At 42.3% G+C, this 24542-nt stretch overlaps 1 protein-coding gene across 2 annotated transcripts in view; it reads right to left on the bottom strand.

Annotated features, from left to right (window-relative positions):
- The window catches only part of ACOX1 (acyl-CoA oxidase 1), a 33701-nt gene that overhangs the window by 6601 nt on the left and 2558 nt on the right, over window positions 1-24542 (bottom strand). Inside the window, exons 3-10 of one of the 2 annotated variants that reach the window (XM_081185386.1) lie at window positions 19637-19797; window positions 10263-10370; window positions 9623-9742; window positions 9036-9151; window positions 7781-7950; window positions 7285-7447; window positions 6453-6643; window positions 5483-5662 (exon numbers count right to left, since the gene is read on the bottom strand). In XM_081185386.1, coding sequence (XP_081041512.1) covers window positions 5483-5662; window positions 6453-6643; window positions 7285-7447; window positions 7781-7950; window positions 9036-9151; window positions 9623-9742; window positions 10263-10370; window positions 19637-19797 — 1209 coding nt within the window. Of the gene's footprint in view, window positions 1-5482; window positions 5663-6452; window positions 6644-7284; window positions 7448-7780; window positions 7951-9035; window positions 9152-9622; window positions 9743-10262; window positions 10371-15398; window positions 15560-19636; window positions 19798-24542 lie in introns of both variants that reach the window. The other variant, XM_081185385.1, reaches the window with a different exon arrangement.

The following is a 24542-nucleotide window of genomic DNA, read 5'->3' as shown; positions in this document are numbered from 1 at the left end:
GTGTATCTGAATCTGCTTTGGGTATTAATGTGATATACGCCTCTCCCCACGAGTTGGGTATTTCCCCTCCTAGGAGGATATTGTTAATTACGTCACGGAGTACCGGAGTTAAATGTTCCTCTAAAGTTCTGTAATATTTTTGCGAAAGGCCATCTGGGCCGGGGGTCTTCCCGGGTTTCATTTTCTTAATTGCATCCCTGACCTCATCTATTGTTACCGGCTCGTTTAGGACTGTCTTTTCTTCGTCTGATAGCTGCGCCCCTTCGTTCCTCTCCAAATACCTTCCTATTTCAGCTGTATCTTCATCCTCTTTCTTCTTATACAGGGTTTCGTAGTATTGAAGGAACTTTCCCTTGATCTCACTGGGGTCCTCTATTAATTGGTCTTCGAATTTAATTTTGTTAATCACCTTTGTTTTTTTTTTTCTTCCTCAATTGCCATGCTAGCAGCTTACCGGTTTTATTTGCTGATTCAAAGTACCTTTGTTTCATCAATTTTATTCCCCACTCTATTTCCTGATTCAGCAGTGATGAGTATTGGGTTTGTAATAATTTACAAATTTGTTTGAGGCTCTCATCGCCGGGTTTTATTGTTAGTTTATCCTCTACTTCTTTTAATTGTCTGATTAGTTCTTCCTTCTTAGCCTCTCTCAAGATTTTTCTATATTTGTTCTGTTGAATCAGAAAGCCTCTAATGACTGCTTTGCTGGCATCCCAAACCACATTAATCTTAGTTCCTTTATCCAAGTTATGATCAAAGTATTCCTTCAAGATGTTCTTTGCCCTACCGATAATCTCGTCTTGTTCCATTAGGTAATCGTTCATTCTCCATCTGTATGTACCTGATGGGATACTCTTTATTTCCAAAAGGATTGAGCTGTGGTCCGATAATGTTCTGGGCTCTATTATACATCTCCCTGCTCTTAACAAGAGATCTCTGGAGACCCAGATCTGGTCTATTCTGCCCCAGCTCTGATGTACTCCAGAGAAATGTGTGAACTGTTTTCCTGTTGGGTTTTTGTGTCTCCAAACGTCAATTAGGTCTAAATTTTCTTGAAGGTCCTCGAAGGTTTTGGGGAGTTTCCCCTGTTTCCCTTTCCTTCTCTTTTCACTTCTATCTATTTCGGGTTTAGGGACTCCATTCAAGTCACCTAATAAAATTAATTTATAGTTTTCTAATTCTAGTAATGTTTGTTCTAATTTTTTGAAGAACTCAAATTTGTTTGTATTAGGGGCGTAAACCGACACCACATTAAACCTTTCCCCTTGGTGGGTGATTTGGATCCCTAAAATTCTCCCCTCCTCATCTTTACATATTATTTTGGGTTCCAGCTTCTCTTTAGCATAAATGACCAACCCTCTCTTTTTATTCACCTCCGAGTTTATAAACTCCATTCCCAGCTTTTTATTAATCAATATATGTTTATGTTTTTTGGCCACATGAGTTTCTTGGCAGCAGATCACGTCACATTTTTTATTTTTCAAAACTTTCTCTACTTTATTTCTTTTTGATTTCTTGTTTAGACCATTAACATTCCAAGTTAAAAAGGTTAAAGACATAGTTTGGGTAGAGCGTTACGTTTATAACTAATTTCAATTCCTAGTTTCTTCCTCTTCCTCTGTTTCCTCCTCTTCCGCTACGTCTTCCCCCTCTTCCTCCTTTCCCTCCCCCTCCCCCTCCCCTCTTCTCAACCTCGCCCTCCCCCCCCGGCGTCCCCTCTATCTGTTAATCCATCCTCCTTTCTACTAAGCTCCTTCTCATATCTTCTCAGGAACTTTTCTACTTCCAAGGAACTAGTCAGTTTAAATCTCTTATCTTTAAAAAAGAAAGCAATTCCCTCAGGGAATTCCCATCTAAATTGGATATTGTTCCTTCTTAAGACACCTAATATATGTCTATATCCTTCCCTCTTGCGTAATAATCTGACCGGGATCTCTTTCAGGACAATTATTGGTCTACCGCCTATAACTAATTTTTTATGATAACTTGTTTTAAGTATCAGGTTTCTCATTCCCATTGAGTTGAACATTACTAAGCAATCCCCGATGGGTTTCTTAGGTTTGTTCTGGTATGTTCTCATATTAATTCTAAAGGCGTTTTCGATCGTATATGCGACCTCTTCTTCTTTTACTTCTAACCAGTTCGCTAATTCCAAAGTTATTTTTTCTTTAATGTTCTCTCTCGTTTCTTCTTCTATACCTCTAAATTTTAAATGCATTTGTCTTTGCCGCATTTCATTCATCGCTATACTGTCCCAGATCTGTTCCTGTGATTTATTAAGCTCTCGCATCTCCTCCTTCATTTTCTCTGTCTCCCTCTTCTGTTCTCTCACATCTTTTTGAATTCTTTTGTTAGTTTCCTCAAATGTTTTCGCTTTGACTGTTAACTCTTGAACTTTCTTCCCGAGCTCTCCTATAGCTCCCTCTATTCTTTTGTCTATCCTCTCTTGCATTTCCTCTAGTTTATTTTCTATATGATTTTCGTTCTGCTTAAGCTCCTCCTTAATTTTTAACCACAAAAAATCCAAGTCTTTGATTTCTTCTTGCCTAGAAACCTTCCTTTCGCCTGGAGTCCCCCCTCCCCTTTTCCCATTCCTCCCCTGCATTTTAATCCTAATTATTCGTTAACCTCTTCAGGGGTAATTCTCTCCCTTTAAGGGCTCACACTCTCCTTTATCCACACCAAACAGCTTACCCCAGTAATCCATATAATTACACCAAAAAAGGGTGCAGTCGAAGGAGAAGAAAACTACTACGGTTGGCCGCTTCTATACCAGCCACTGTCCTGTAGGGAGGATTCAAATTATATTTGTGTTACAGCCTGTTCCGTCTTCTTTTCAAGGTTGCAGGAAAGTCGTTACCACATTATTCCTATTTCTACTTGTGTTTCGCAGTTGGAAACTTAACAGAACGTCAAATTACAAGTATTCCCAAAAACTGAGAGGATACTCAAAGGTGGACAGGGGGGGGCAGGGGGTAGGAGGGAAGGGCTACACAAAATGGCTCTATATGATTTACAAATTAGGTAAGGGAGACAGGCAGAGGGGACAGGAGAACACCTGTAACTATAAAGTAGTCAAAACTACCACTAATTTAGCTGGGGAGGAGAGGGACGGGGGGGGGAGTGAAGATAGCTGGGTGGGGAAGTATACAAAGATATCCAGGAAGCCAAAAATTACTATCAATTTAAGTCACTAAGAAATACTGTGCGTAAGTATATCTGAAGCGTATATGTAATTATCAGTCTTTGTCGTCAGTCCCACCGTTCACATAGGAGTCTTACGTCAGTTCAGAAGATCTCATGTGTCTTCGGCAGGGGAGGGAAGAGTCCTTAGTCAGAAGTCTATACAAGCTCTCAACAGTGGCTATCCTCAGGGGGCAGTCACAATACCTTTAGTCTCTTCCTCTCCTCTCTCTATGCTCCTCCAGTCCTCCAGTCCTCTTATGGGTCTTTACAGTAAAACTTCCCTCCTGTGTGAGCTTTTTAAATTGCCACTGAAGGCTCACCGAAGGAACTTAGCCAAAACTCAAATGAAAATCCAGGTGCAAATCCAGTACAGGACCGCAACAAAGTTCAAACCAACGTGCATTTAACTCAGGCAAACAGTCTTTAAACTTTCTATAGATGGAGGCTCAAATCATTCTATAAGTAAAGGCTCGATTAGCTCGTTTAGTCTTGTAAAAAGAGAAACCAGGAAAGACCTCCTCCTCCTTCTGAGCATACACAGTTCGGCCGTTATGCTCTACTCCGCTTTCTTACTAACCGTGATTTCTTAAACCTGCGCCATTTTCGTTCTCCGTCGGGTGGGACCATACACTAAAAACAAATACTGCCCGGACTCACCCATCTATAGTCACTATCTTCGGCACTACCCCAAGTCCAGTCATGATGGGGAATCCGTTTTTAAGCCTTTGGTGGTCCGTCGCCTTATTCGGTGGAAGCTTGAGGCATCGTATCTCGGAGGCGGCGTTCTCCCGATTGTGCGCCTGCGGCTCCGCCCTGTCTCTCCTCTCCGCGCAGAGAGGGACCACGGAGATGGAAACGCCGCTCCTGCGCTGCCGGGAAACCTTCCCCCAGGGGTACCCCCCCTGGGCTTTCGCTTTTTTAGGGGGCGCAGTGCCCTTGCGACACCCCTATTCACCGAGATACTCGGAAAGCCCTTAGCGTGGCTTTCCGCGCTTCCCTCGCCGTCCGCGACCGGAACCGGAAGTCCGTGGAATGCTATTTTTTAAACCAGCGACTGTAGAAATATTTTTTTATTTGATTATATTACTAATGTAATTACCTGGATGTAGTTGGGGCTGTTTAGGGGTGGGTTAGGGGGAAACTGTATTTGATTTCTTGTAGTTGATTATATGTTGTTCTTATATTCAACTAATAAAATATTCCAAAAATAAATAAATAAAAATATTGGAGCACCCATTCACCATCCAATACTGCTCTCAGGTGGTTTAAAGCAGAATGAAAATAAGCTCTCTGAAGTGACGGTGATGTGCTGTGCTACGCTCGTGTACTTCCCCATTCACTTGTTCATCTCTGTCCACATAGGAATTTCTATCCTGTTGCACAGGTCATTTTGCTACACTGTGCAGCACAATTTTAACTTTTGCACTTATTTGGAATACCGTTAAGACCAGTATGTTTGTTTATTCTGCAAGTCACGGGCTGAAATTTGCGTTTGCCATTCTGCGAACTAGTAAAAGCAATGTTGCAAGTTGGCTGCACATTATGTTTTTCTTCCTTCCTTTGGAATCCCAGCTATTTGTGTCAAGTAATTAGGGCAGAGGTTCGGTAGCCATAGATAGAAATTTTGCGATTTATACTCCGATACATGCTATGATAGCAAGGGTGCTATTATAAGACCTGGTAAGCACTGACAGTATCCTGGCTTTGCAACGTAACAATGCTGTGATTTCTCAGGGAGCAGAAACATTCACTTCTGAGTGACTATGAAAAAGGAATTCCCCACCACCACCATCTCCCAGGTAGGATGGTGGCATTTATCCTCGTCCACTTGCAGCCAACTCCACCCACCATGCATTCTTTGATCTATTCAACTTGATCAGTGGGGCATCTTAACTACTATACTAGATATTCCTGTCCAGTTTTTCTCCCCTAGCTTGTTCCTAGAGCATTTCTAATTACAATTTACCGAGAGGTTCTACCACAGTGGTGAACACCCTTTCCAGTGTTACTGCACCCTACACCGCTCCGTAGCTGTTAGCACATTCTCTCCCGTTCCCATACGGATCACAGCATTGCCCATCCTGGAAGAGGCATTTTCATGTTTGGAAGACAGCAGCAGAGATAAGCAAGACTCACTGCACACCAACCAAGTGTGAAATTGTCAAAACAAGTGTCCTGAGATGGGCAAGTTGTGGTTTTTGTTTTTAATTTAAAGACAACAACATGTCGTTCTTCAATTTCAAGAAATCAACAGTGTTACTACGATCCACTTTATGCACTTTTTATATAAACTTACCTAGAAGCTCTCAGTTTATATGCCTCCACCAAACTAGACGGATTGTTGATATGCACTGCTGTGGGTCTAGCAGCCACCTGCTGGGGCTGAATGCGTAGCCCTGGGAGGTCATTCAGGTAGGACATTATGCCACTCACTAGCTGTCCAGAACTAACTTGGGTATAGCTTTTGACAAGGAACCTGGATGCCAAAATAAAACAAACAAATGCACACTACATTACTTGGCTGATTGCAGCTTAAAACAACTTACAAACTGATTTCAATCGGTAGTCATGTGAAGAATGGGAGAAAGCCACATGCAGAGTACAAACAGGAAGGAAGGCAACATGATGATAGTGTAATTTGCACCCCTCTTGCCAATAAAACATTGATAAGGTTGGAAGCTGCACATTCTAGAGTTTTGTTCTTGGACTGACGTGACTCTTGTATTTTTTGTATCTTCCTTGCACAAGGGAAGGAGAGGGGTAATCATTCCATCAGGAAACCAGAAATGTTTGCACTGAAAGGGCGATTTCCTTAGAGCTATGCCGAGTCCCTCTTAAAGAGATGACTAATGACATGCAGTGGGACGCGGGTGGCGCTGTGGGTTAAACCACAGAGCCTAGGACTTGCCGATCAGAAGGTCGGCGGTTCGAATCCCCACGACAGGGTGGGCTCCCGTTGCTCAGTCCCTGCTCCTGCCAACCTAGCAGTTCGAAAGCACGTCAAAGTGTAAGTAGATAAATAGGTACCGCTCTGGTGGGAAGGTAAACGGTGTTTCCGTGCACTGCTCTGGTTCGCCAAAAGCGGCTTAGTCATGCTGGCCACATGACCCGAAAGCTGTACGCCAGCTCCCTCGGCCAATAAAGCGAGATGAGCGCCGCAACCCCAGAGTCGGCCACAACTGGACCTAATGGTCAGGGCTCCCTTTACCTTTACCTTTAATGACATGCAACAAGTCAAGCTACAAGCGAAAAGCTGCATCACTCACCGTGCCGTCTGCAGCATCATGACTGTGTTCTCTCCTTCATATGTGCAGGAGGGGGTGAAATTGACATAAATATCAGGTAGGCCACTACAGCGGGAGTAGCCATGCCCACCACACGCCATTCGACATTCCTCAATGCCTGCGTTGGCAATCCAGGAACTGAAAGCCTTTAGCCCTGCAGATAATGCGTGCAGCTGGGGAAGAAGTAGAAGTTAAGAACCAAGTTATCTATAATACTTCTGACAGGTTTGTCATTTACTGCAACATTAATACCCCCACCCAGACTTCAACGGTGGGAAGGTAGGAAGATAAAGCCTTAAAACTGACCTGGGGGGAGCCCACATGTTTCAAATGCCTAGGATGATATTAGCTAGATTTCCTTTTCCCCTGGCATCCCCAGGCCCAGTAACTATTACCGCTGTTGTTGAAAAGTACTTGTGACCCAATATACAAATGCAAGATTTGCTGCTGCACATATTCTACAACCATTTTGGAGAACAATGGGGGAGAGAAGTAGCAGAATTACATTTATATCTTGTGGCCTCCTTCCCACAAACTCCAGGTACAATATCCTGCTCTTAGACGAGGAAACCCAATCTGAATATTTATATATGTATGGGTTTTATTTTCCCATTTTCCATTTGTATCTAGGCGACAGTACTGGGAACTGAAGCAATGCCATTCATTTTTGTGAATTCACTGGGTAATGGTTTCTCTCACTCTCCTTCCTTTGACCCCCGCCCCTTCCCTCCCAGGAGCCACCTTCAACCTGATCTTTACTGAAAGAAGAGGGTACACTGCCCAGCTCCCCACTTTATAAGACCAAGAGTACTACCTCTGGCAGCTCACTCAGGTCTCCGTCATTGATGTTCCCAGTGATACGCCTATAGGTATCTTTCATGTAGGCGCCCACGAAGTGGAAGGCATATGCCGTTGCCAGAAGAGGGAATAGTTTGTACTGCTGCGTCTGATAATCCAAGATCTGAGGTTCTGGCTCACTGCAGCAGAAAGCAATCAAAGAGTTACATGCACATTCATTTAAATTTTAATAATGTGGTTAAAAGGCAGAAGGTTAAATATACTAAATATTCTTGAAGAGCTGACAGGTGTGACTGAAAATCAGATCAGCAGAAAGGGCATATGGATTGGGGAAAGTATATGTGTGGAGGGAGGGGGGAGAGAGACTAGGTGTCACAGGACGTTTACCAGGTGAGAAAAGGTAAAATCTCAGGGGATGCTAAGGGTTTTAGGCTGCCCACTGTGCTGGGGACACTAAACAAGAATTTCACCACATGAGTCAGGAACTCTCATCCAGTAGCTGTGCTTCTTACCCTGGCTTCAGTTCAGACTGGTGCCTCACTGCACTGTAGCGAATGGCGATTGTGCAAGCTCTGGCTAAAGAGCGAGCAGCATCTCCAACAATAATTGATCGGATGAATACCATGGTTCCATATGTCAACTTGGCATTAAGCGGTTTCACGTAAGTGCCATCTGGTTCAACCTAGAAGGACAGAGTTCACAAATCTGAAATGCTTGGTCATACACATACAGTGGTACCTCAGGTTACAGACGCTTCAGGTTACAGGCTCCGCTAACCCATGAAAAAGTACCTCAGGTTAAGAACTTTGCTTCAGGATGAGAACAGAAATCGTGCTCCGGCGGTGCAGCAGCAGCAGGAGGCCCCATTGGCTAAAGTGGTTCCTCAGGTTAAGAACAGTTTCAGGTTAAGAACGGACCTCCAGAACGAATTAAGTACTTAACCCGAGGTACCATTATATAGCTTTTTAAGAGTTTCACAAGTGCTTTGTCACAGGGGCACTCAAAATATATGTCCAGACAGGTATTCAGTCATTAGACCTACTTCAAAGACTCTGTCATTCTATACTTGGCTTTGTTTATTGACTTTATTTAAAACATAGTTTGTGCATTTGTATAAAAAGATCTCCATGTTCAGCACTTTTAATTGCTTCCTGCCTGAGCACATGCTGCTTATCCAGTGACACTGTCACCCTGGTGGCCAAAAAGGTAATATGATCCGAGCAATGAAATTTAGATTAGCTGTTAACATCATTTATCATATGCCTATTATGCAAAACAGAGGCCAGCTATGCATGGAGAAGTAGGTTGGAGCAGAAAATTAAGAGTCTGATAACTACCCTGCCCATCCAGATACTGAATTCATTTCACATGGATTAGAAGATCAGGAATGTTACCAATACCAAATTGTTTATGAGCTCAGTTGTCTTACATAATCACAGTGTACTGAACTTTGACACACTCCTGGGAAAGTTTCTAGGGAGCTAACCAAGAATGGCAAATGGATTAGTAGAACCCTAGAACTCCAAGCTCTCTAGCCAGAGATAACAGGGCTAATCTTAAATGGAGACTTGATTGTTCTTCCTTGAAGACCAATTTACAGACGAATGCTTTTGAGTACAAAGTAGTCAGCTACCTCTTGAAAACATATCCTAACATCTAGCCAAAGTAACCTTAGTACGCCTCCACATGGAACAGTCTCTTTAGAGTTGGCTAAAATAACTGGTAATTCCACAATACAAAAAAAGCAAAGAGAACATAATGATTTACCTTGGCATGTTTCATAAGCATGTTTTCCCGAGGAATGCGAAAGTTGTCCATTTTTAAGTAACCGTTATCCATTTCATCATAACCAAATTTTGGTCCAATATCACCAACAGTTATACCTAACAAACATGTTATAATGGAAGGATAAGGAAAAGAGGCAGAGTTTTAATGCAAAGCCAAAATGAGGCATTGATAGAAATACCTTCTGCCACAATATTAACCAGCTACAAGTATCAAAGAGCTGAAGTGTGTCTTCAAAAAGACTTTCTTCACCACCTTTTCCACACTATTTTTACACCCTTTATCATTCATTAACTTAATTAAAAAAAAAAGTAAAAGGAGAAATTCTGGAGATCTTGGGGATACAAAAAACATTTTTGTATTAAGGTAACAGGACCCATAGGAACAATAATTTTTATAATACACTTTTAAAGGCAATATTATGCGTCTCCACTTCTAAAAAAAGAAAGAAAACCCTTTGCATATGGCCCACAGGTCATGAATTAGCAACCCCTGAGTTACAGCATACTACATAGCTAGAAAGTGACTAATAAGGCATTATCCCATTCTCCAAAATAGGATGCCCATACCTGGCAATGGCTCATGAGTCCCCAACTGACGTATCGGAACAATGAAAGCATGTAGGCCATGGCATTTGCCTTGGGTGTAAAGCTGAGCCAAAACGATGGCATGGTTTGATGTTTTACCCACTGCAGGGAGGGAAGGAAAACAAATGTAAACAATTGGAAGCTTTACTATACAGTTCCAGAAGCACCCAATTTAGGTTGCTAAATAGTGGCTTTGTTTAATGCATTCACAAGACTTTAAAAAATATAAATGTAATCGAGTTCTGCCCCAATAATGAATAATGAGTTTCCCAAAATCATAAATTAAAACTGACCAAGCCTTTCCAACGTAACAGCACTTCCTCTACCATGAGAAAAGCAGTAGTGCTATAACAAAAATATTTATTCATGTGCGGTAGTTAATTTTAACATGTTGGTTTCACAACCTGGCTCTAAAACAAAATAAAAACCATTTCTCTCTCTCTCTCTCTCTCTCTCTGTGTGTGTACACACACACACACACACACACACACACACACACACACTTTATACAAACACAAGTTGTATTTTTAAAACATTAACTGACTTCACCCTCTTAAAAAATACTTGACTAAATGAGGAGAAAATTCCTTCTTTAGCTTCAAAGTTGAAATAATTCACTTACATCCACCTGGCCACCATTTAATAGAAGTCACAGTTGGACTATTTAGGATAAATTCCTGGGTAGCAGGATCATATGTAGCTGTGGTTTCCAGTCCTCGGAGATGAGTTCCTGTAGACACGTAGCACATCTTATTTCAACAGTCACAGGTTACAACATGGACACATACATTTTTTTCAGTGAACTCCAGAGGCAATGCAACTATATAGGTAATGCAAAAGCAGAACATTTATTGCAAATTATAGTTATACAATGGGAAGTAGATGACACATTACGAAATAAACTGCATGTGTGAATAGCAGGAAGTATGCCACTCTTCCTTTGATCACAACACCAATAAAAGATTGCAAACTAGATCATTCCACTTTTAGGCACCTCCATCCTGAAAGCTCACTGGTTTTACAGCCAAGAGGTTTTCACTGTTCACAACTTCTTGCTTACTTGTCACTAAAGCATGTGTGCAGAGTGTAAAACGTAAGTACCTGATAAGAAGCACAATAATTGAATTCTGTTCCCGGGCATCACCATTCATGTGAGGAAGGTATTTCCTCAAATCCAGATACTGAGTGATCCAACATAATGACAGGGCAAGAAGTAGGAGAGTTCCATTGTCGTGCAAGTGATGGGCACAGTTGTACTTGTAATCTTCAACATACATCTTAATAAAAGCTCATTTCCCAATTCATTATCTGTGCACCTGTTTGTGTTGCAATGTTAAGTGTGCAACATTTTTGACCAGCATGTCAACTTGATGGGTGGAGCTGCTGTGCTACGCTAAGGACAAAAAGTCCTGCTGGCAGAATGGCTATTCTGCTTGTGCGTTGTACGAAAATCCTCACAGGCTGAAATCTTCAACAACTGCTTCATCCATGCTGATTTTCATTTTGATTTCCACCCCCACAGCCATCATCTTCTTCATAGCTGTTGCTGGACACACATCATTTTCAAAGTGAGCAATGAAGCCTAACAGGTATTGTGTCTGTCTCTCGTGGCTCAAGGAAATGGAGGAATTGAAGGCTGCTTATGTCAAAATAGCAACTGAGCTTCCACAGAAGGTTCCAGGTGACCCAAACTGGGTTATTTCATGACAATATGAGTTCCTTGAATCGGATATAGGCTGATTGTGCTTTCTAGGTTCTGAGAAAGTTGTGAAGGATTTGGTTTTTGAAAGAGTCAGAGCACATTTAAGGTATACTGGGTACTTTTTTTCAAAAATTGAAGCAGATACGTGGCAATGCTGAACAAGAAGCTTTTAATGTTTGAAGCTTTTAAAGGGAAGATTTTAATGTTTGATGTATTTTAATATTCTTTTGGAAGCTGCCCAGAGTGGCTGGGGAAGCCCAGCCAGATGGGCGGGGTATAAATAAATAAATAAATAATAATAATAATAATAATAATAATAATAATTATTATTATTATTATTATTATTATTATTATTATTATTATTATTAGACACTGAGATATGTGTTTGGCCAATTGCATAGCAAATTGTGAAGTCCAGAGCCTGGGTAGACATTCTGGTATCACCAGATGATGGACTACAACTCCCATAACCCATGACAATTGGCCATGTTGGCTGAGACTGATGGGAACTGGGGAACCTTGTGTGCTAGCCTGTTCTAGAGCAAAACTATAGATACACCCCTCCAGCTTTTAGCATTTAAAAAAGGGAATGTGCTCAACCACTGGTTGCAGCAGTAAGATGTGTACATGAATAAATAATAATATTAATAATAATTATAATAATTTTATTGTTTATACCCTGCCCATCTGGTTGGGTTTCCCCAGACACTCCGGGCGACTTTCAGCAAAATATAAAACAATAATAAAATGCCAGACATTAAAAACTTCCTTGAACAGGGCTGCCTTCAAATGTTTCCTAAAATTTGTGTAATTCTTTATCTCCCTGACATCTGATGGCAGGGTGTTCCACAGCCACTGCTGAGAAGGCCCTCTGCTTGGTTGACTAGCCCTCTGCAGTCTTTAGTTATCAAACACTGACTTAAATTCAGACTTGGGCACAGTTCTGCCTTTGGTTATGGTTGACAATCCTGTTCATTTTTTCTCATTCTATCAAAATGAAAGAACCATCTGCCTAAGAGGCCTTTAGAACAGTGTTTCCCAACCGGTGTTCCGCCGCGGCACAGTAGTGTGCCGTGGAACTTTGCCTTGTGTTCCGTGGAGGCGGGAGAGTCGGGCGGTGAGAGGCGGGGCGGCGAGCGAGCGAGCTCCCACATCCCATCGCTGCTCGCTACTTGGCCTGCGCATCCGCTCGCTACTGGGCCTGCCCCAGGAGGTGGGGTTGCGGGCATCACGCCCTTCCCCACGTGAGCGGGGAATCCCATCCGCCCCCACGTGAGCGGGGAAATCCCATCTCAGCCCCCGCGAGAGCAGGGGAATCCCATCCGGCCACGCCTCCTGGCCAGCCAATCGGCTGGCTGGAGGGGGCGTGGCTTGCCTCGAGATTTTTTTCATGAAACAAGTGTGCCTTTGCCCAAAAAAGGTTGGGAAACACTGCTTTAGAATATAAATGTTCCCACATCTGAGCCTGAGAGAAAGAAAGAAAAAAAGAGAGAAAGAAAGAAAAAGAGAGAGGGAGAGATGCAGGCATCTATCTTCTGGTGGCCTTTCCCTGTGCACATCTAATAGTTTACAAACAATCTGTTTCATATAGGCTTGCAGACAGACTCTTACTGGAATGCTCTGACTTGTAAAAAATTATCTAAAAGTGAGCAAGCAGGGAAACCTATGTAAACTGTGAGACAACTCTCACAGCTTTCCCCTATTCTATGCCACTGAAATCCTACAATTTAATATAAAAAGCGGGCTATTTGTAATGTTACATTAGCTCCATCTCTCATTATCTAAAGAAATGGAGGAATTAATAGTCTAATTCCTTACAGATTTTGATTTTCTGAATACAAATTACTAGGCCTCTTGCCTTTTGAGCATCAGTGGCCTTCTCTGCCACTCTGCAGAGGGGACCATGAGAATTACTAATCTTGAAGTTTTTAACTGGAACTCCAAAAATAATATGTTTTCTGTCACTTAGGGAGCGTGTGGGGAAACTGGAAGCTATTTAGATGACTTAAATTGTTTTGGACACTGTCTGCAAAAAGAAGCTGGACTTTCCTAGTGCCGCTGAAGAGTAAATTCTAGGCTTTCTAGCCAGAAGCAAAACTAACTTGCTAAATAAGGGGGGGGGGGAGAATCATCTAACAACTGATGAGGACCACTGCTAGCAGGAAAGGCCCAATGAACACTGAGTATAAGCAATTTCTTGGGCCAGTTCCTAAATAAGAAAACGATCTGCTGATTTAGTATCTCAATGAAACTTGGTTTTCCCATCTTCAAGAAGAAAACATCAAGTAGGGCAAAAGTCAGATGGGCCTAGAGACTGACTGAGGTGCCATGTGCTGGAGATCACCACACCTTGCACATTGAGAGCTCTTTGCCTAATTGCAGCCTTTCATTGAGAAAAACAAGAGAGCACCTCAAACACACCCAGAAACATTGACACACCATAACCTTAAAATTAGAAGCTTAATTAGTATCTTGCAATGTGCCACACCAACATGAATGTTTACCATTCGGAAGTTTCCAATGATACTTCAAAAACTGGAGAGGAGGTTTCCTTTTCCTTAGGTGTAGATACATGGTATCTCACAAAAGAGAATGGATCTGGATTAATATCCTTTTGCTGTATCTTCAAAAGCCTATGAACTCCTGATTTCAGTTTGTACTAAAAGCTGAAATGTCTCTAGTTCAGTGTTTCCCAAACTTTTTTGGGCAACGGCACACCTGTTTACTGAAAAAAAATCTCGCGGCACACCACCATTAAAGCCCCGCCCCGTGACGTCAGCGCGCAGCGTCACGCCGGGAGGGACGCACGAAAGTGAAAGTTTTTTCCCTCCCCCCTCAGTCCCTCGCTCGGAATTCAGCTCGTTTGGGGCATCGCTCCGGCTGCTCCCTCTCCCGCCGCGCAGGAGCGATGCCTCTCTCTGGCTCTCCCTCCGCGCAGGCTGAGGGAGGGAGGGAGGTGCGCGTGTGACCCGTCTCTGCTGGGAGACCAAACCCAGCGAGGCAGAGTCGCGCGGAGGCGCCCAGGCAGCGCTGCCGGCTGCGAGGAGGAGCGCCAGGCAGCAGCAGGAGGCGCGGCCTCTCCTCGCCACCGCCGCCCCGCCTCTCGCCGCCCGACTCGCCCGCCTCCCTCCAGGCATCTCGCGGCACACAAGGCAACGTCTCACGGCACACTCGTGTGCCGTGGAACACCGGTTGGGAAACACTGCTCTAGTTAACTGGGAAGCCTTACAGGGATGGAGAAGCCGGGATTTTGTCAAACACACAAGAGCTACAACCAAAGATTATTTAAATTAGAGGCTACATTGAGTAGAAGAGTCCGCCAAAGGGGGATTCTAGCTGTTATTGCAAAAGCCATTATCCTATTTAGATGTGGTGAACCTACTGCTTGAAAAGCCTATACGTTTCCTACAAAAGCATCTAAGTTTAAAAGTTGTTGTTGTTGTTGATACAGGACTGTTAGGAAAGATGCACCTTTCTCTCTCAGATCAGTTTTGAACTGTGATTTAAAGTAAAGAAGGCTTTGTCAAAGAAAATTCACGATTCTTGCTCAAGATTTGATGAATCATTGATATTGCTTTGTGCAAACTCACATATGCAATCATAACATGTAATCTGAAAGTTGATGTATGTATTCTCAACAAATGTATATGCTTATGCGAGAAAAACGAAGACGTGTCTGCATTTCATATAGAGGGAACTCCTTGACTGTGAATCAGACAGTCTGAAGAATCCTAAACTGGAAGGGAAAATGCCCCCATGCCTTTTGCTCAACATCTCTTACTCAGAAATACAGTGGTACCTCAGGTTACAAACTTAATTCGTTCCGGAGGTCCGTTCTTAACCCGAAACCGTTCTTAACCTGAGGCGTGCTTTTGCTAATGGGGCCTCCTGCTGCCACCGCACGATTTCCGTTCTCATCCTGGGGCAAAGTTCTCAACCCAAGGTACTACTTCCGGGTTAGAGGAGTTTGTAACCTGAAGTGTTTGTAACCCGAAACATTTGTAACCCGAGGTACCACTGTACTACACTTGCGAATAAGACTTGAAAGTACTGTACCATGGCCCATCTCTGTCTGGGCATATGTGCCAATGATCTCCAAGTTCCAAGCAGGCATGAAGAAGCGATCCTGCTGTTCTTGGGTTGCCTGGGTTAAGAGAGTAGGTAGGAACATGCCCAGGTGGAGGTCCAAAGGCTCAGGTCGTCCGTGATGAGCAGAGCTGTGAAGAAATGCCGAGGGGAGGGAATGTGAAGGGGTGTTATAGGATTAAAGCAGGTGAGATTAGAGGTGCAGATTGGAGGGGGGAAGACAAAAATAATTTTATATGAATAAAGAATTTAGAAAGCACACTTTTACCAGAGCATCATTCTTTTCCCAAGGCCCACTAATATTTATGTCAATTATAGGACCCAAGGGTGGAAATGATCTTCCAATCCTATTGCGGCAGGAGGGCAAGAGAGAGCGCAGCCCCCTTTTGTGGCTTATAGGAGGCAGTGTTTTATCACAGAACTAGCCAGAAATTGTACCAGGTCCTCTTTGCCCCTTGGAAGTGTATTCAAAATGAATAAAACACTGAATATAAAATAGCCGCCTGTCTTACAACTGGAATGGCTTGGGAGCAAATTAGATAAGGAATGTTTTACATTGGGTGGACGGCAATCCATCCTTACCCAATTCATGTTCCAGGGGGGCGGGAGTGTAGGCATAAAATCCAAACTGGTTTACTCTTGTTCAAAGCAAACCTGTTTGTCAACTGTTTTCTTTTCTTTTACTTCAGTTTGTTGGAGACTATCCATCCAGAAAAGTATGGTGCTCTGAATCAGCAATCAAAGCTAGTGAACAACTCCATAGCTTTGTATCAACAGCCAACATTTATAACCAGTGAGCCATCACCAGCAAAGGTCACCCAAAACACAACAAAACATGCTTCCTTATGATAATCCAGTCACCACACTTAAGTTCCATAATGTTCTGATCCAGAAGGCAGCATTATATACTTAAGGTATTCCTATACCAGCACCCCATCCAACACACCTTGGTGCGCAGTGCTCATTTCACCTGTTGCATTAAATGGTGCAGTGACTAGAAATGTGAGCAAAATCAACCCTGGTCAGATCTTACCTCTGCCATATACTGTACTCACTAGAGGACCTAAAACAATCCATTATTCTTTCACACACACAACATCCCATCTGCAACATGGAAATGATAACAGGCCTAGTTCGCAAGGTTTCTGCAGGGAGTACTGCAGTAATGGGTGTAAAGCCCTCTGAAAACTCAAAGTACTATTTATTATCCCCTCTATTTTATATATCCAGGTTAGGAGCACTTCTGCTGTATAGTTAAAACAGTGCCAGCCATGAAGAAGGCATCAGTAGGCTTGGGGGAACTTATATTCCTAAATCTCTCTCCCTCTCTCTTGCAGAAGGGCTTAAAAAATTGTGAAATCCCCAAAGAGTTCAGTGAGGACAGAGCATGCTCAACTGAAACAAAATACTAACTGTTGGGGTGGGAGAGGACTGGCAACACAGGTGGGTGAATGGAATGCCTGGAATCCTAACCAGGGAGCACGTCACACAGCAATGCTTTGTTTCAGGTCCCACTTATATATTTATATTTTTAGCCTGCTTTCCCACTGCAAAGCAATTCACAACTTTTTTCACATGGTGTCCCCCAGATGTTCTGGACTACAACTTCCATAATCCCTGGCCATTGGCCATGTTGGATGGGACTCACGGGAGTACGACGGTACTTTATTTAATGTAAGCACATCAATATGTTTTAAGCTGATTGTGGCATTTTCTCATGCTTGTGAAACCTGAACCACAACTAAGGATGTAGGAATGGCATGTGCTAACTGTTTTGCTAATACCAGCATTAAAACTGAATACAACATGTCCATACCAATGAGTTGAGGGACGGTGAAGAGTGTGTTTATCAAAGTTAACCAATCCCTTCCAACACTATGGGGATAGTGCAACAACATACTACATTATTAATCCATTGCAAGTTATAAATGTGTGGCTGCCTTTGCAACTGAAAAAAAGGAGAACGGTATTAAAAAGACCAGCATGTAGTGTCTCTGTCTATTGGGGACAGACACCTCTCTACAGTAGAGGGAACAGAAAAGTCAATTTTTAGACAGCAATGTTCAATGTTGTAATTTTACAAGTGAAGCAATCATGCAGGTTTCCACTCTAAAGCACAGGGCTGCTGTGGTCCCTCTCTTCATCCCCTTTGTTTACGCAAGTGGAGCTCCAATACGCCAGGGCACCACACAGGAGAAGAAAAATGGAGAGCAGGCTGAAGTAGCAAAAAGGGTCCAGAGCTGCCATTTGGAGCAGGGATCCAGCAACCAAATGAAGAGTTCCGTTCTCACTTGGACTAGCAAACCTATAGCTAATGCAAAAATACCAGGATTTTAAAATTTGGGCATTTTGTTCATCTAACACGTCTAGAAGAGTTTACTTCACATGCACCATTGAAGAATGCTGGAATATTACCCGTAGAGGGATTTCCCCTAAAAATCAAGTTCTTGCCACACCAGCCCCAGTACAGATTATTGTTTTAAGTAGTGCCTCCATCCTAATGCAATGCAGGTTCAGCAAGTCATCCACCACCCAACAGATGTAATCCTAGAACACACATGCTATTGAAGAATCATCATCTGAAATGGGAAGCGGGAACTGCACTGCCCCACCACCACACACAACAATCGATGGTGACAGCACGATCAAGACACTGGTTATTGTCATCATCAAGACACTGGTTAGTTGACAGAATACAACAAGTATTACACATCAACACAGAGACAGGGAAAGTAGTAAAACACAGCATGCAAAAATAAATAAATAATCACATCCACAGACAAGGCCTCAAGGGAAGGGGTAGACAAACAAGTGTGACAATGATTTGCTTATTCACAGGATGTTCCATTCATTTTGCAGCTTCTGGCCTTTAAACTATTTGCTTGAGAGGTGGTACCATTAATTCAAATGGTGATGTGAAGTATACCATAACAATGTGGAATGTTCATTTGCAAAAGGCAAGACTTCAAATAGTTAACAGCAGATTCATCATATAACCCAGCTCAACTGAGACACCATTCTCCGGGTTTGATTGAAGATTATGAATTAGGAACCAGAGGTTTTCATTCTCATCCATGTACTCTCCATCTTCTTGAAAGATTCCATTTCTTCTTTAAAAGGGAAGTATAGTATTGAAGCAATCCAGACTAAGTCATAATAGTAGTATTGGGCTTTGATAAACTCAGGATACTCCCATAACTGATAAGAGATTAGTGCTTTTTAAAAACTACCTACCACAGAAGAGTAGTGGCTAGAAGGGAAAAGAAAATATTCATATTCTTGATGTGGGTTTTTTGTCCTGTTCATCTTGTTCTTGAGATGTGTTCTTCTGGTTCATGAAATTGAAATGATATGCTTAATCCAACAAGTATTAGCTGCATTTGGATGCTGGCCAGAACTTTGCCCTCCTTCATGCAGCAGAAAGGCCTGAAAACAGTCCAGTCAAGATTTTTCATCTTGCCTGACTGCTTTGGGGGTGAATTACTGATTTCAGAAGAAGAAGAGCTGTATCTAAAATATAAGGCTGCTAACACAAAACACGCAAAGGATCTAGAAGCTTTTTCTACTGCTAACTAATTTTCTCCAACAGACCAGCATAGGGCTGTGTTACAAGGCCCTTACATGCTACATTTTTTCCTGCTCCAAAAGTACACTAGTTAGCAACTGCTCATTTGGTATACTCATGAAGGAATACACCTGCTCCATACTTCACTTTTGGCTTCACACTTTTGTACACTACTCACATCCTATGTCCAAGTACTTACAACAAAGTAACTTGGACATAGGTTGTGAGCCGTGTACAATCTATTACATATTACATAAGCTTAAGGCAGCTGCTTAAGTGGAGATGAAATGTTGGAGATACACTACAGCAATGTTCCTGGGCATCATCACAATGAAAACAAAACAAAACTAGGCTGATTGAACAATTCACTCATACCCACTGTCAGCAATCTAGGAAGCAACTTTGAGTAACTGAAGTATTATGTACAAGATCTGAGAACAAGGATATAAAACCAGCTAACAGCAAGGAGGTGCCTTTGAATGCGTGAAGAGCACAACTTTGCATATATAGTTACTGTCAGAAGTGGTGATGCACTGAATTCTGACTCCAGTATTTTTTAAAGCAACCATTTCACCCTAAAAATCACTGCCGGACTGGAGTTACACTGCAGAGGATCACCCGTAAGTCTCTGGAAAGAACTAACCGTGCCCCATTTCCGTCTGAGCGTAGGTGCCAATTATCTGGAACCGCGAGGCCAGAGGCAGCCATTTCTCTCGCTGGGCAACAGTGCACTGGTTCTCTAAGGTGGGAGTAAACATGCTGTAGTGCAGACCAAGAGGCAGAACAGATTCACCCATGCACACACTATGGGAGAGAGAGATGGCAAATTAGGTTGTAGCTGTTATTTTTCTAGAATCCAACAAGGCCTTCCTCCCTCCATTTTTCCGTAGTCGTATACCCCCTTAAGTCTTCCAGCCTTTTCATACTTTTAAAGGTTTTCGATATACCAGTAATGACAACAGGAAAGGCATATATGAACTACTGTATATGAAAAGAAGTTTATAAAATGCAGTGACATCAAATTCAAAACCTATACCATTCATGCACAAAGGGTGCTTCTGCCCATCTGCACCTAAGCAGCCAAGGCATTTCTTAAAATCCTGACCGTAGCTTTCCTCCTCCCCACAGCAAAGTTTTAAGGCAAATCTCCCCAGCCCTATCAAAGCTTCAAATACATCAGAAGAGCCCAAATTCTGCCATTATCAAGCTTTGTCTCATCTAGTTTGCAATTATTACTTTAATAACACTGGAGCTTATACTGGATGCTGTTTATGCTGACAAGGCTATTTGAAGACAAAGAAAATGGGAATACAAGGACCGTGGGCGCAACATGAAAACAGGGTTTAACAAGCATTACAAAGGAGTGTTAAAAGGCATGTTGCTGAAGGCAGACAGTCCATTTGCAGACTGAGCTTCCCACCAGAAAGTTTGTTTTTATAAATCAGCACTAGATTGTACTACTATTGTTTTGTCTGTGCCACTGTGACACTTCAGCAGAGTAAGTTTGCAGAACGCCACTCACTGGAGTGAGCAGGCACTATCCAACTAAACAGTTCCTCTGGCACAAGAACTGCAGAATGAAACATCTCCACCACTTCTCTCCCTATATGCCCCCTAAATCTGTTCTAGCAATTTTATGGGGTGCAAGGTGAGAGGGAAGTTCCACTGCCCAGCTAAAAGTCTGTGTCCTAGTAGAATCATTTAGGTTGATACCACTTAAGTGTTTTGTTTCCATCCTGCCAAGGACACCTAGACTGCACTTCATACTTTGAGATAAGCTGCTTCAGAAAGGGAAAGGGAAGTTGAATATTCTGCTAAGTGTGTGACCAGGCTTCATGTTATTTATTTCGGTTATTTTTAATCTTCCCAGACTCTCAAAGCAGAGTACAATTAAACATTTTTTTAACAGTACAAATAAAACTATAAGGAGAGGGGAAATGAAAGTGAAGTTCAGGTATCAAGGTAACCATCAGGACACTAGTTACAATATATAGTTAATTGCCCTCCCCCCTCAGAATTAAGAGTTATGCTAGTAAACCTGTCACACTCATGCCTGCTGCTGAAAAGGTAGGTTTAGCATTGGCTACCAGTAGAACAGATGGGAGGATTGCCAGAAGGTTCTTATGCTCAGCTCTTAGTGGTTGAAAGGTAAATAGGGATGAAAGAGCTGCCTTAAGTATCCTGGCCACAGATCATTAAGAACTTTAAAGGCGGTCTTTGAACCGAGTCCAGGAGCAAGCCAGCAACAAATAAGTCAAATTAACTGCAGCCATTGCCACCTCAGCCTGAAGCTACATCACCACTTGGACCTGTCCTATGAGCAGGCGAGGATAATGATCATGACACAAAATGCCATCATTGCCACCATCTTAAATAGGCAATTTAAAGGATCTCATACAGCTTTAGATTATTTTTATGCCATTGTTGATTTCATATCAGCTGCTCTGGGAACCTTGTCAGCTGAACAGCAAGGGCGAGCAGGGTGAAAATGCTATAAAGTCATTAAAGAGCAGATGTTATCGTTAAAGGGCAGGTACACACTTGCTGCTTGCCTGGGAGTAAAAATTGTTAAAGGATAGAAATAGGCCCCCCAGACACCTCAACGTGAAAATAAGAACCTCAATTTGTGTGTTTTCCATAATGACCTGGATACAATTTTACATAGTACAACCCTAAGGAATCAAGGCCTCTATCAAAATAAGAGAATGGTTTGATACAAATTTTCATTTATAGCCCACCACAACTGGGCAACCTGCAATGGCCATCTATTACAAGGAGGGAAATAGTAGTTAGTTTGATCATCTATTTCATAGAGGGCAACACTAGTTGTTCAGTCCACTTGATTAGAAAATGTCCACCTCCTAACATTTTTCTTAATGGGGTGAACAAGTGGGATGAAAAATGATATTGTGTGCTCTCTAAACTTTGGTTACTAGCAGAAGGCACTTGAATGCCTTTCTCCTTCACTGAACAGCACTTTTGATTTCATATTCAACATTCTGCAGGATGTGAAGAACTCTTGAAACAGAAGAAGACATTCCCTTTTCTGGACAAGTGAGAAAGCTGCCATAATGTTCAAGGATTGGAAACTCTCATCTTTCTATCTGCTATCAGGAATTCCTTTTATCAAAATAAATTGGATTGCAAGCAGGGGGAAACTAACAACATTAGATGCCATTTTGTTCTACCTTCTTGTTTATTCTGTTTAAACATGATCATCTTAGTTCTCCAAGCTACTAGAAGCCCCAAAGGGTAGGGTGGGGAGAAAAGAGGGTGAGAAAAGAAATATTTTACTATTTTCACAGCCACCCACATAATGAGCTGTGGGAAAATAGTAAGCTACACCAAAGCCTTATGATGAAAGAAGCAAAGAGGCAAACTCTTGCATAATCTGGCTGCTGTACAAAAAAACCCCCAAAAGATGAGCATCCAGCAATTTATCCTATGAGATTAGACTGAGAAGGTGCAAGTGCTGTTCTGCTGATAAGTTAATTCAGCAACTTTTTGAATCAGCATTTGGCTTGAAACAGTGGGAACAACTGATGACTTTGGCCACATTGCCCTTTCAAACAGTTAACTTTGCCACAGTAATAATTCAGTTGGGTATGTAATGTAATACAAGCCCTTCCAGTTAGTCATCTGACAATTCCTCCTGGGCCCAAAGCTAAACAGATGAGTTACTCACACTGTCACATGACATATTGACGTACCTTCTTTTTGTACATATAAGAAAATACACAAGATAAGTGGATGTAGCACTTACCTGGGAGTATGGCCAATTAAGTTCAGTAGGACTTACTTCTGACTAGACATGGTTAGGATTGTGCTACAAAATGCCATTCCTGATAAAGGCATTTCAACCACTATCATTTTGCTATAATCTTATTATATGTGGCATTCTAAACTAGATGTAATATTCTGAATGCAATTGCACTAGTCATACAGAATGGGAGGATTTGGGTGGAAGATTAGGAACGTATATCAATTAGACAACTAATTGGCTTACTTGATTTTGTTGGTGGTGGTGGTGGTGATTCCCCCCCCCCCCAGGAACTTAGGTGAGAGCTCTCCTGCACAGGAAATTGTGACAATAGAAGATGCACAGGCATTGGGATGGGAAGAGATGAACTAAGGGCTGGGAGAGGGAGCTGAGCAGAAAGAATATGCCTAACCAGTGAGCTCAGCTAATCCATTTCCTAAGCCCCAAACAAAACAAAACACCGATTATGCATTTTCAGGCATTATTGATGCTTTTTTATTTTTTAAGGGGAGAGAGAAGAGATGCGCTAAGTTCCCACTGCTGCTAAAAAGATTCTGTGGCTAGGCAAAATAATGGGTTTGGATTTCTAAACTACTTTTCGTCTCTTATTACAATGCTTAAAATGCGGGAATTCTGGTGCTCAAACAAAGAGTGAGCAAGAAGTTTCAATGTCACAGAGCAGATCAAATAGCAATATCCCAGGCAGGCTACCTGCCTTATGCTTTATCCCACAAACAGGACCAAGCCTGTTGTTAACTGGTAAAAAGGAAACCAAGCTCCACCCACTTGACTTCTGCCCGTGTACTGAACTTCAACCTGCCCCGTCACAATTACATAAGCACAGGGGGCAGGGGGAGAAAAGCTTTTGCCCACAGATATAAGTAGCTGCGTCATTCAATAGTTTAAGGTTTAAACTTTAAAGGGGTGTTGTTAGCTACCCAATTCATAAAACAGGAGTGCTTAAAAAGCAGTACAAATTAGTATGTTACTCAATAGAACAGAATTCAGATTATAGCACATCAATGTAAGAAGGTACTGTATTGCACAGCAATGTAGTTTTTTTATTTATTTAGCAACTTGTATTAATGATTTCCTAGTATTTCTAAACTCCAGGCGCCATTCTACTTATAGAACTGGTGTCTTTCACTTGACACATCTGATCAGATCATACCCTTTAGAATAAATTATGCCGCAAGCACAGGAGAGGGATTAACAGAAATCATGCTGGAGTTACAAGTTTCACAAGGCACTAACTCCAAGAAAGTGAACTGTAGCATGCCAGAAACACAGCAGAGTCTCACCACTCTGGTCTAGAGAGAAGTATATTCCTTACTGCAAATGTGGCAAATTAAACAAGGTCCAAACTGGGCCAAAAGCAAGGTCAGTGCAAAAAATGTGGTTCTATCTTGCAGGATCTCAGCACTTTGACACTTTTATTGCTTCTTAAATTATAGTTGGTTTATCTGCCCAGTCACCTGCCACTTCTGAGGCAGCCAGCCTGCAGCGCAAGGTGTTGCTGAACTTCTGGACAGAAGTCAACAGGCCTGGCTCTGAGCAGGTCAGGCCTGCACTCCTGCCTCCCTGTCCAGTGCTGAATTTCTGACTGTACCCTGTCTCACAAAACCGGGGGTGGGGATTCCAACCAAGGCAAAAGGGAGCTATGTTTATGCTAGAGTGGCACAATAAAATACTTTTAAGTTGGCTTGTGACACAATTGCAAGAATAATTGGCCAACACTGCTTTACTTAAGAGAGATTTGTTTCTTTTGGAAACAGTAACCAGCTGTATG

The sequence above is a fragment of the Podarcis bocagei genome (assembly GCF_964188305.1).
Source record: "Podarcis bocagei genome assembly, chromosome: 2".
NCBI classification, from domain to species: Eukaryota; Metazoa; Chordata; class Lepidosauria; order Squamata; family Lacertidae; genus Podarcis; species Podarcis bocagei.
This window is presented reverse-complemented; position numbering and strand designations above follow the sequence as displayed.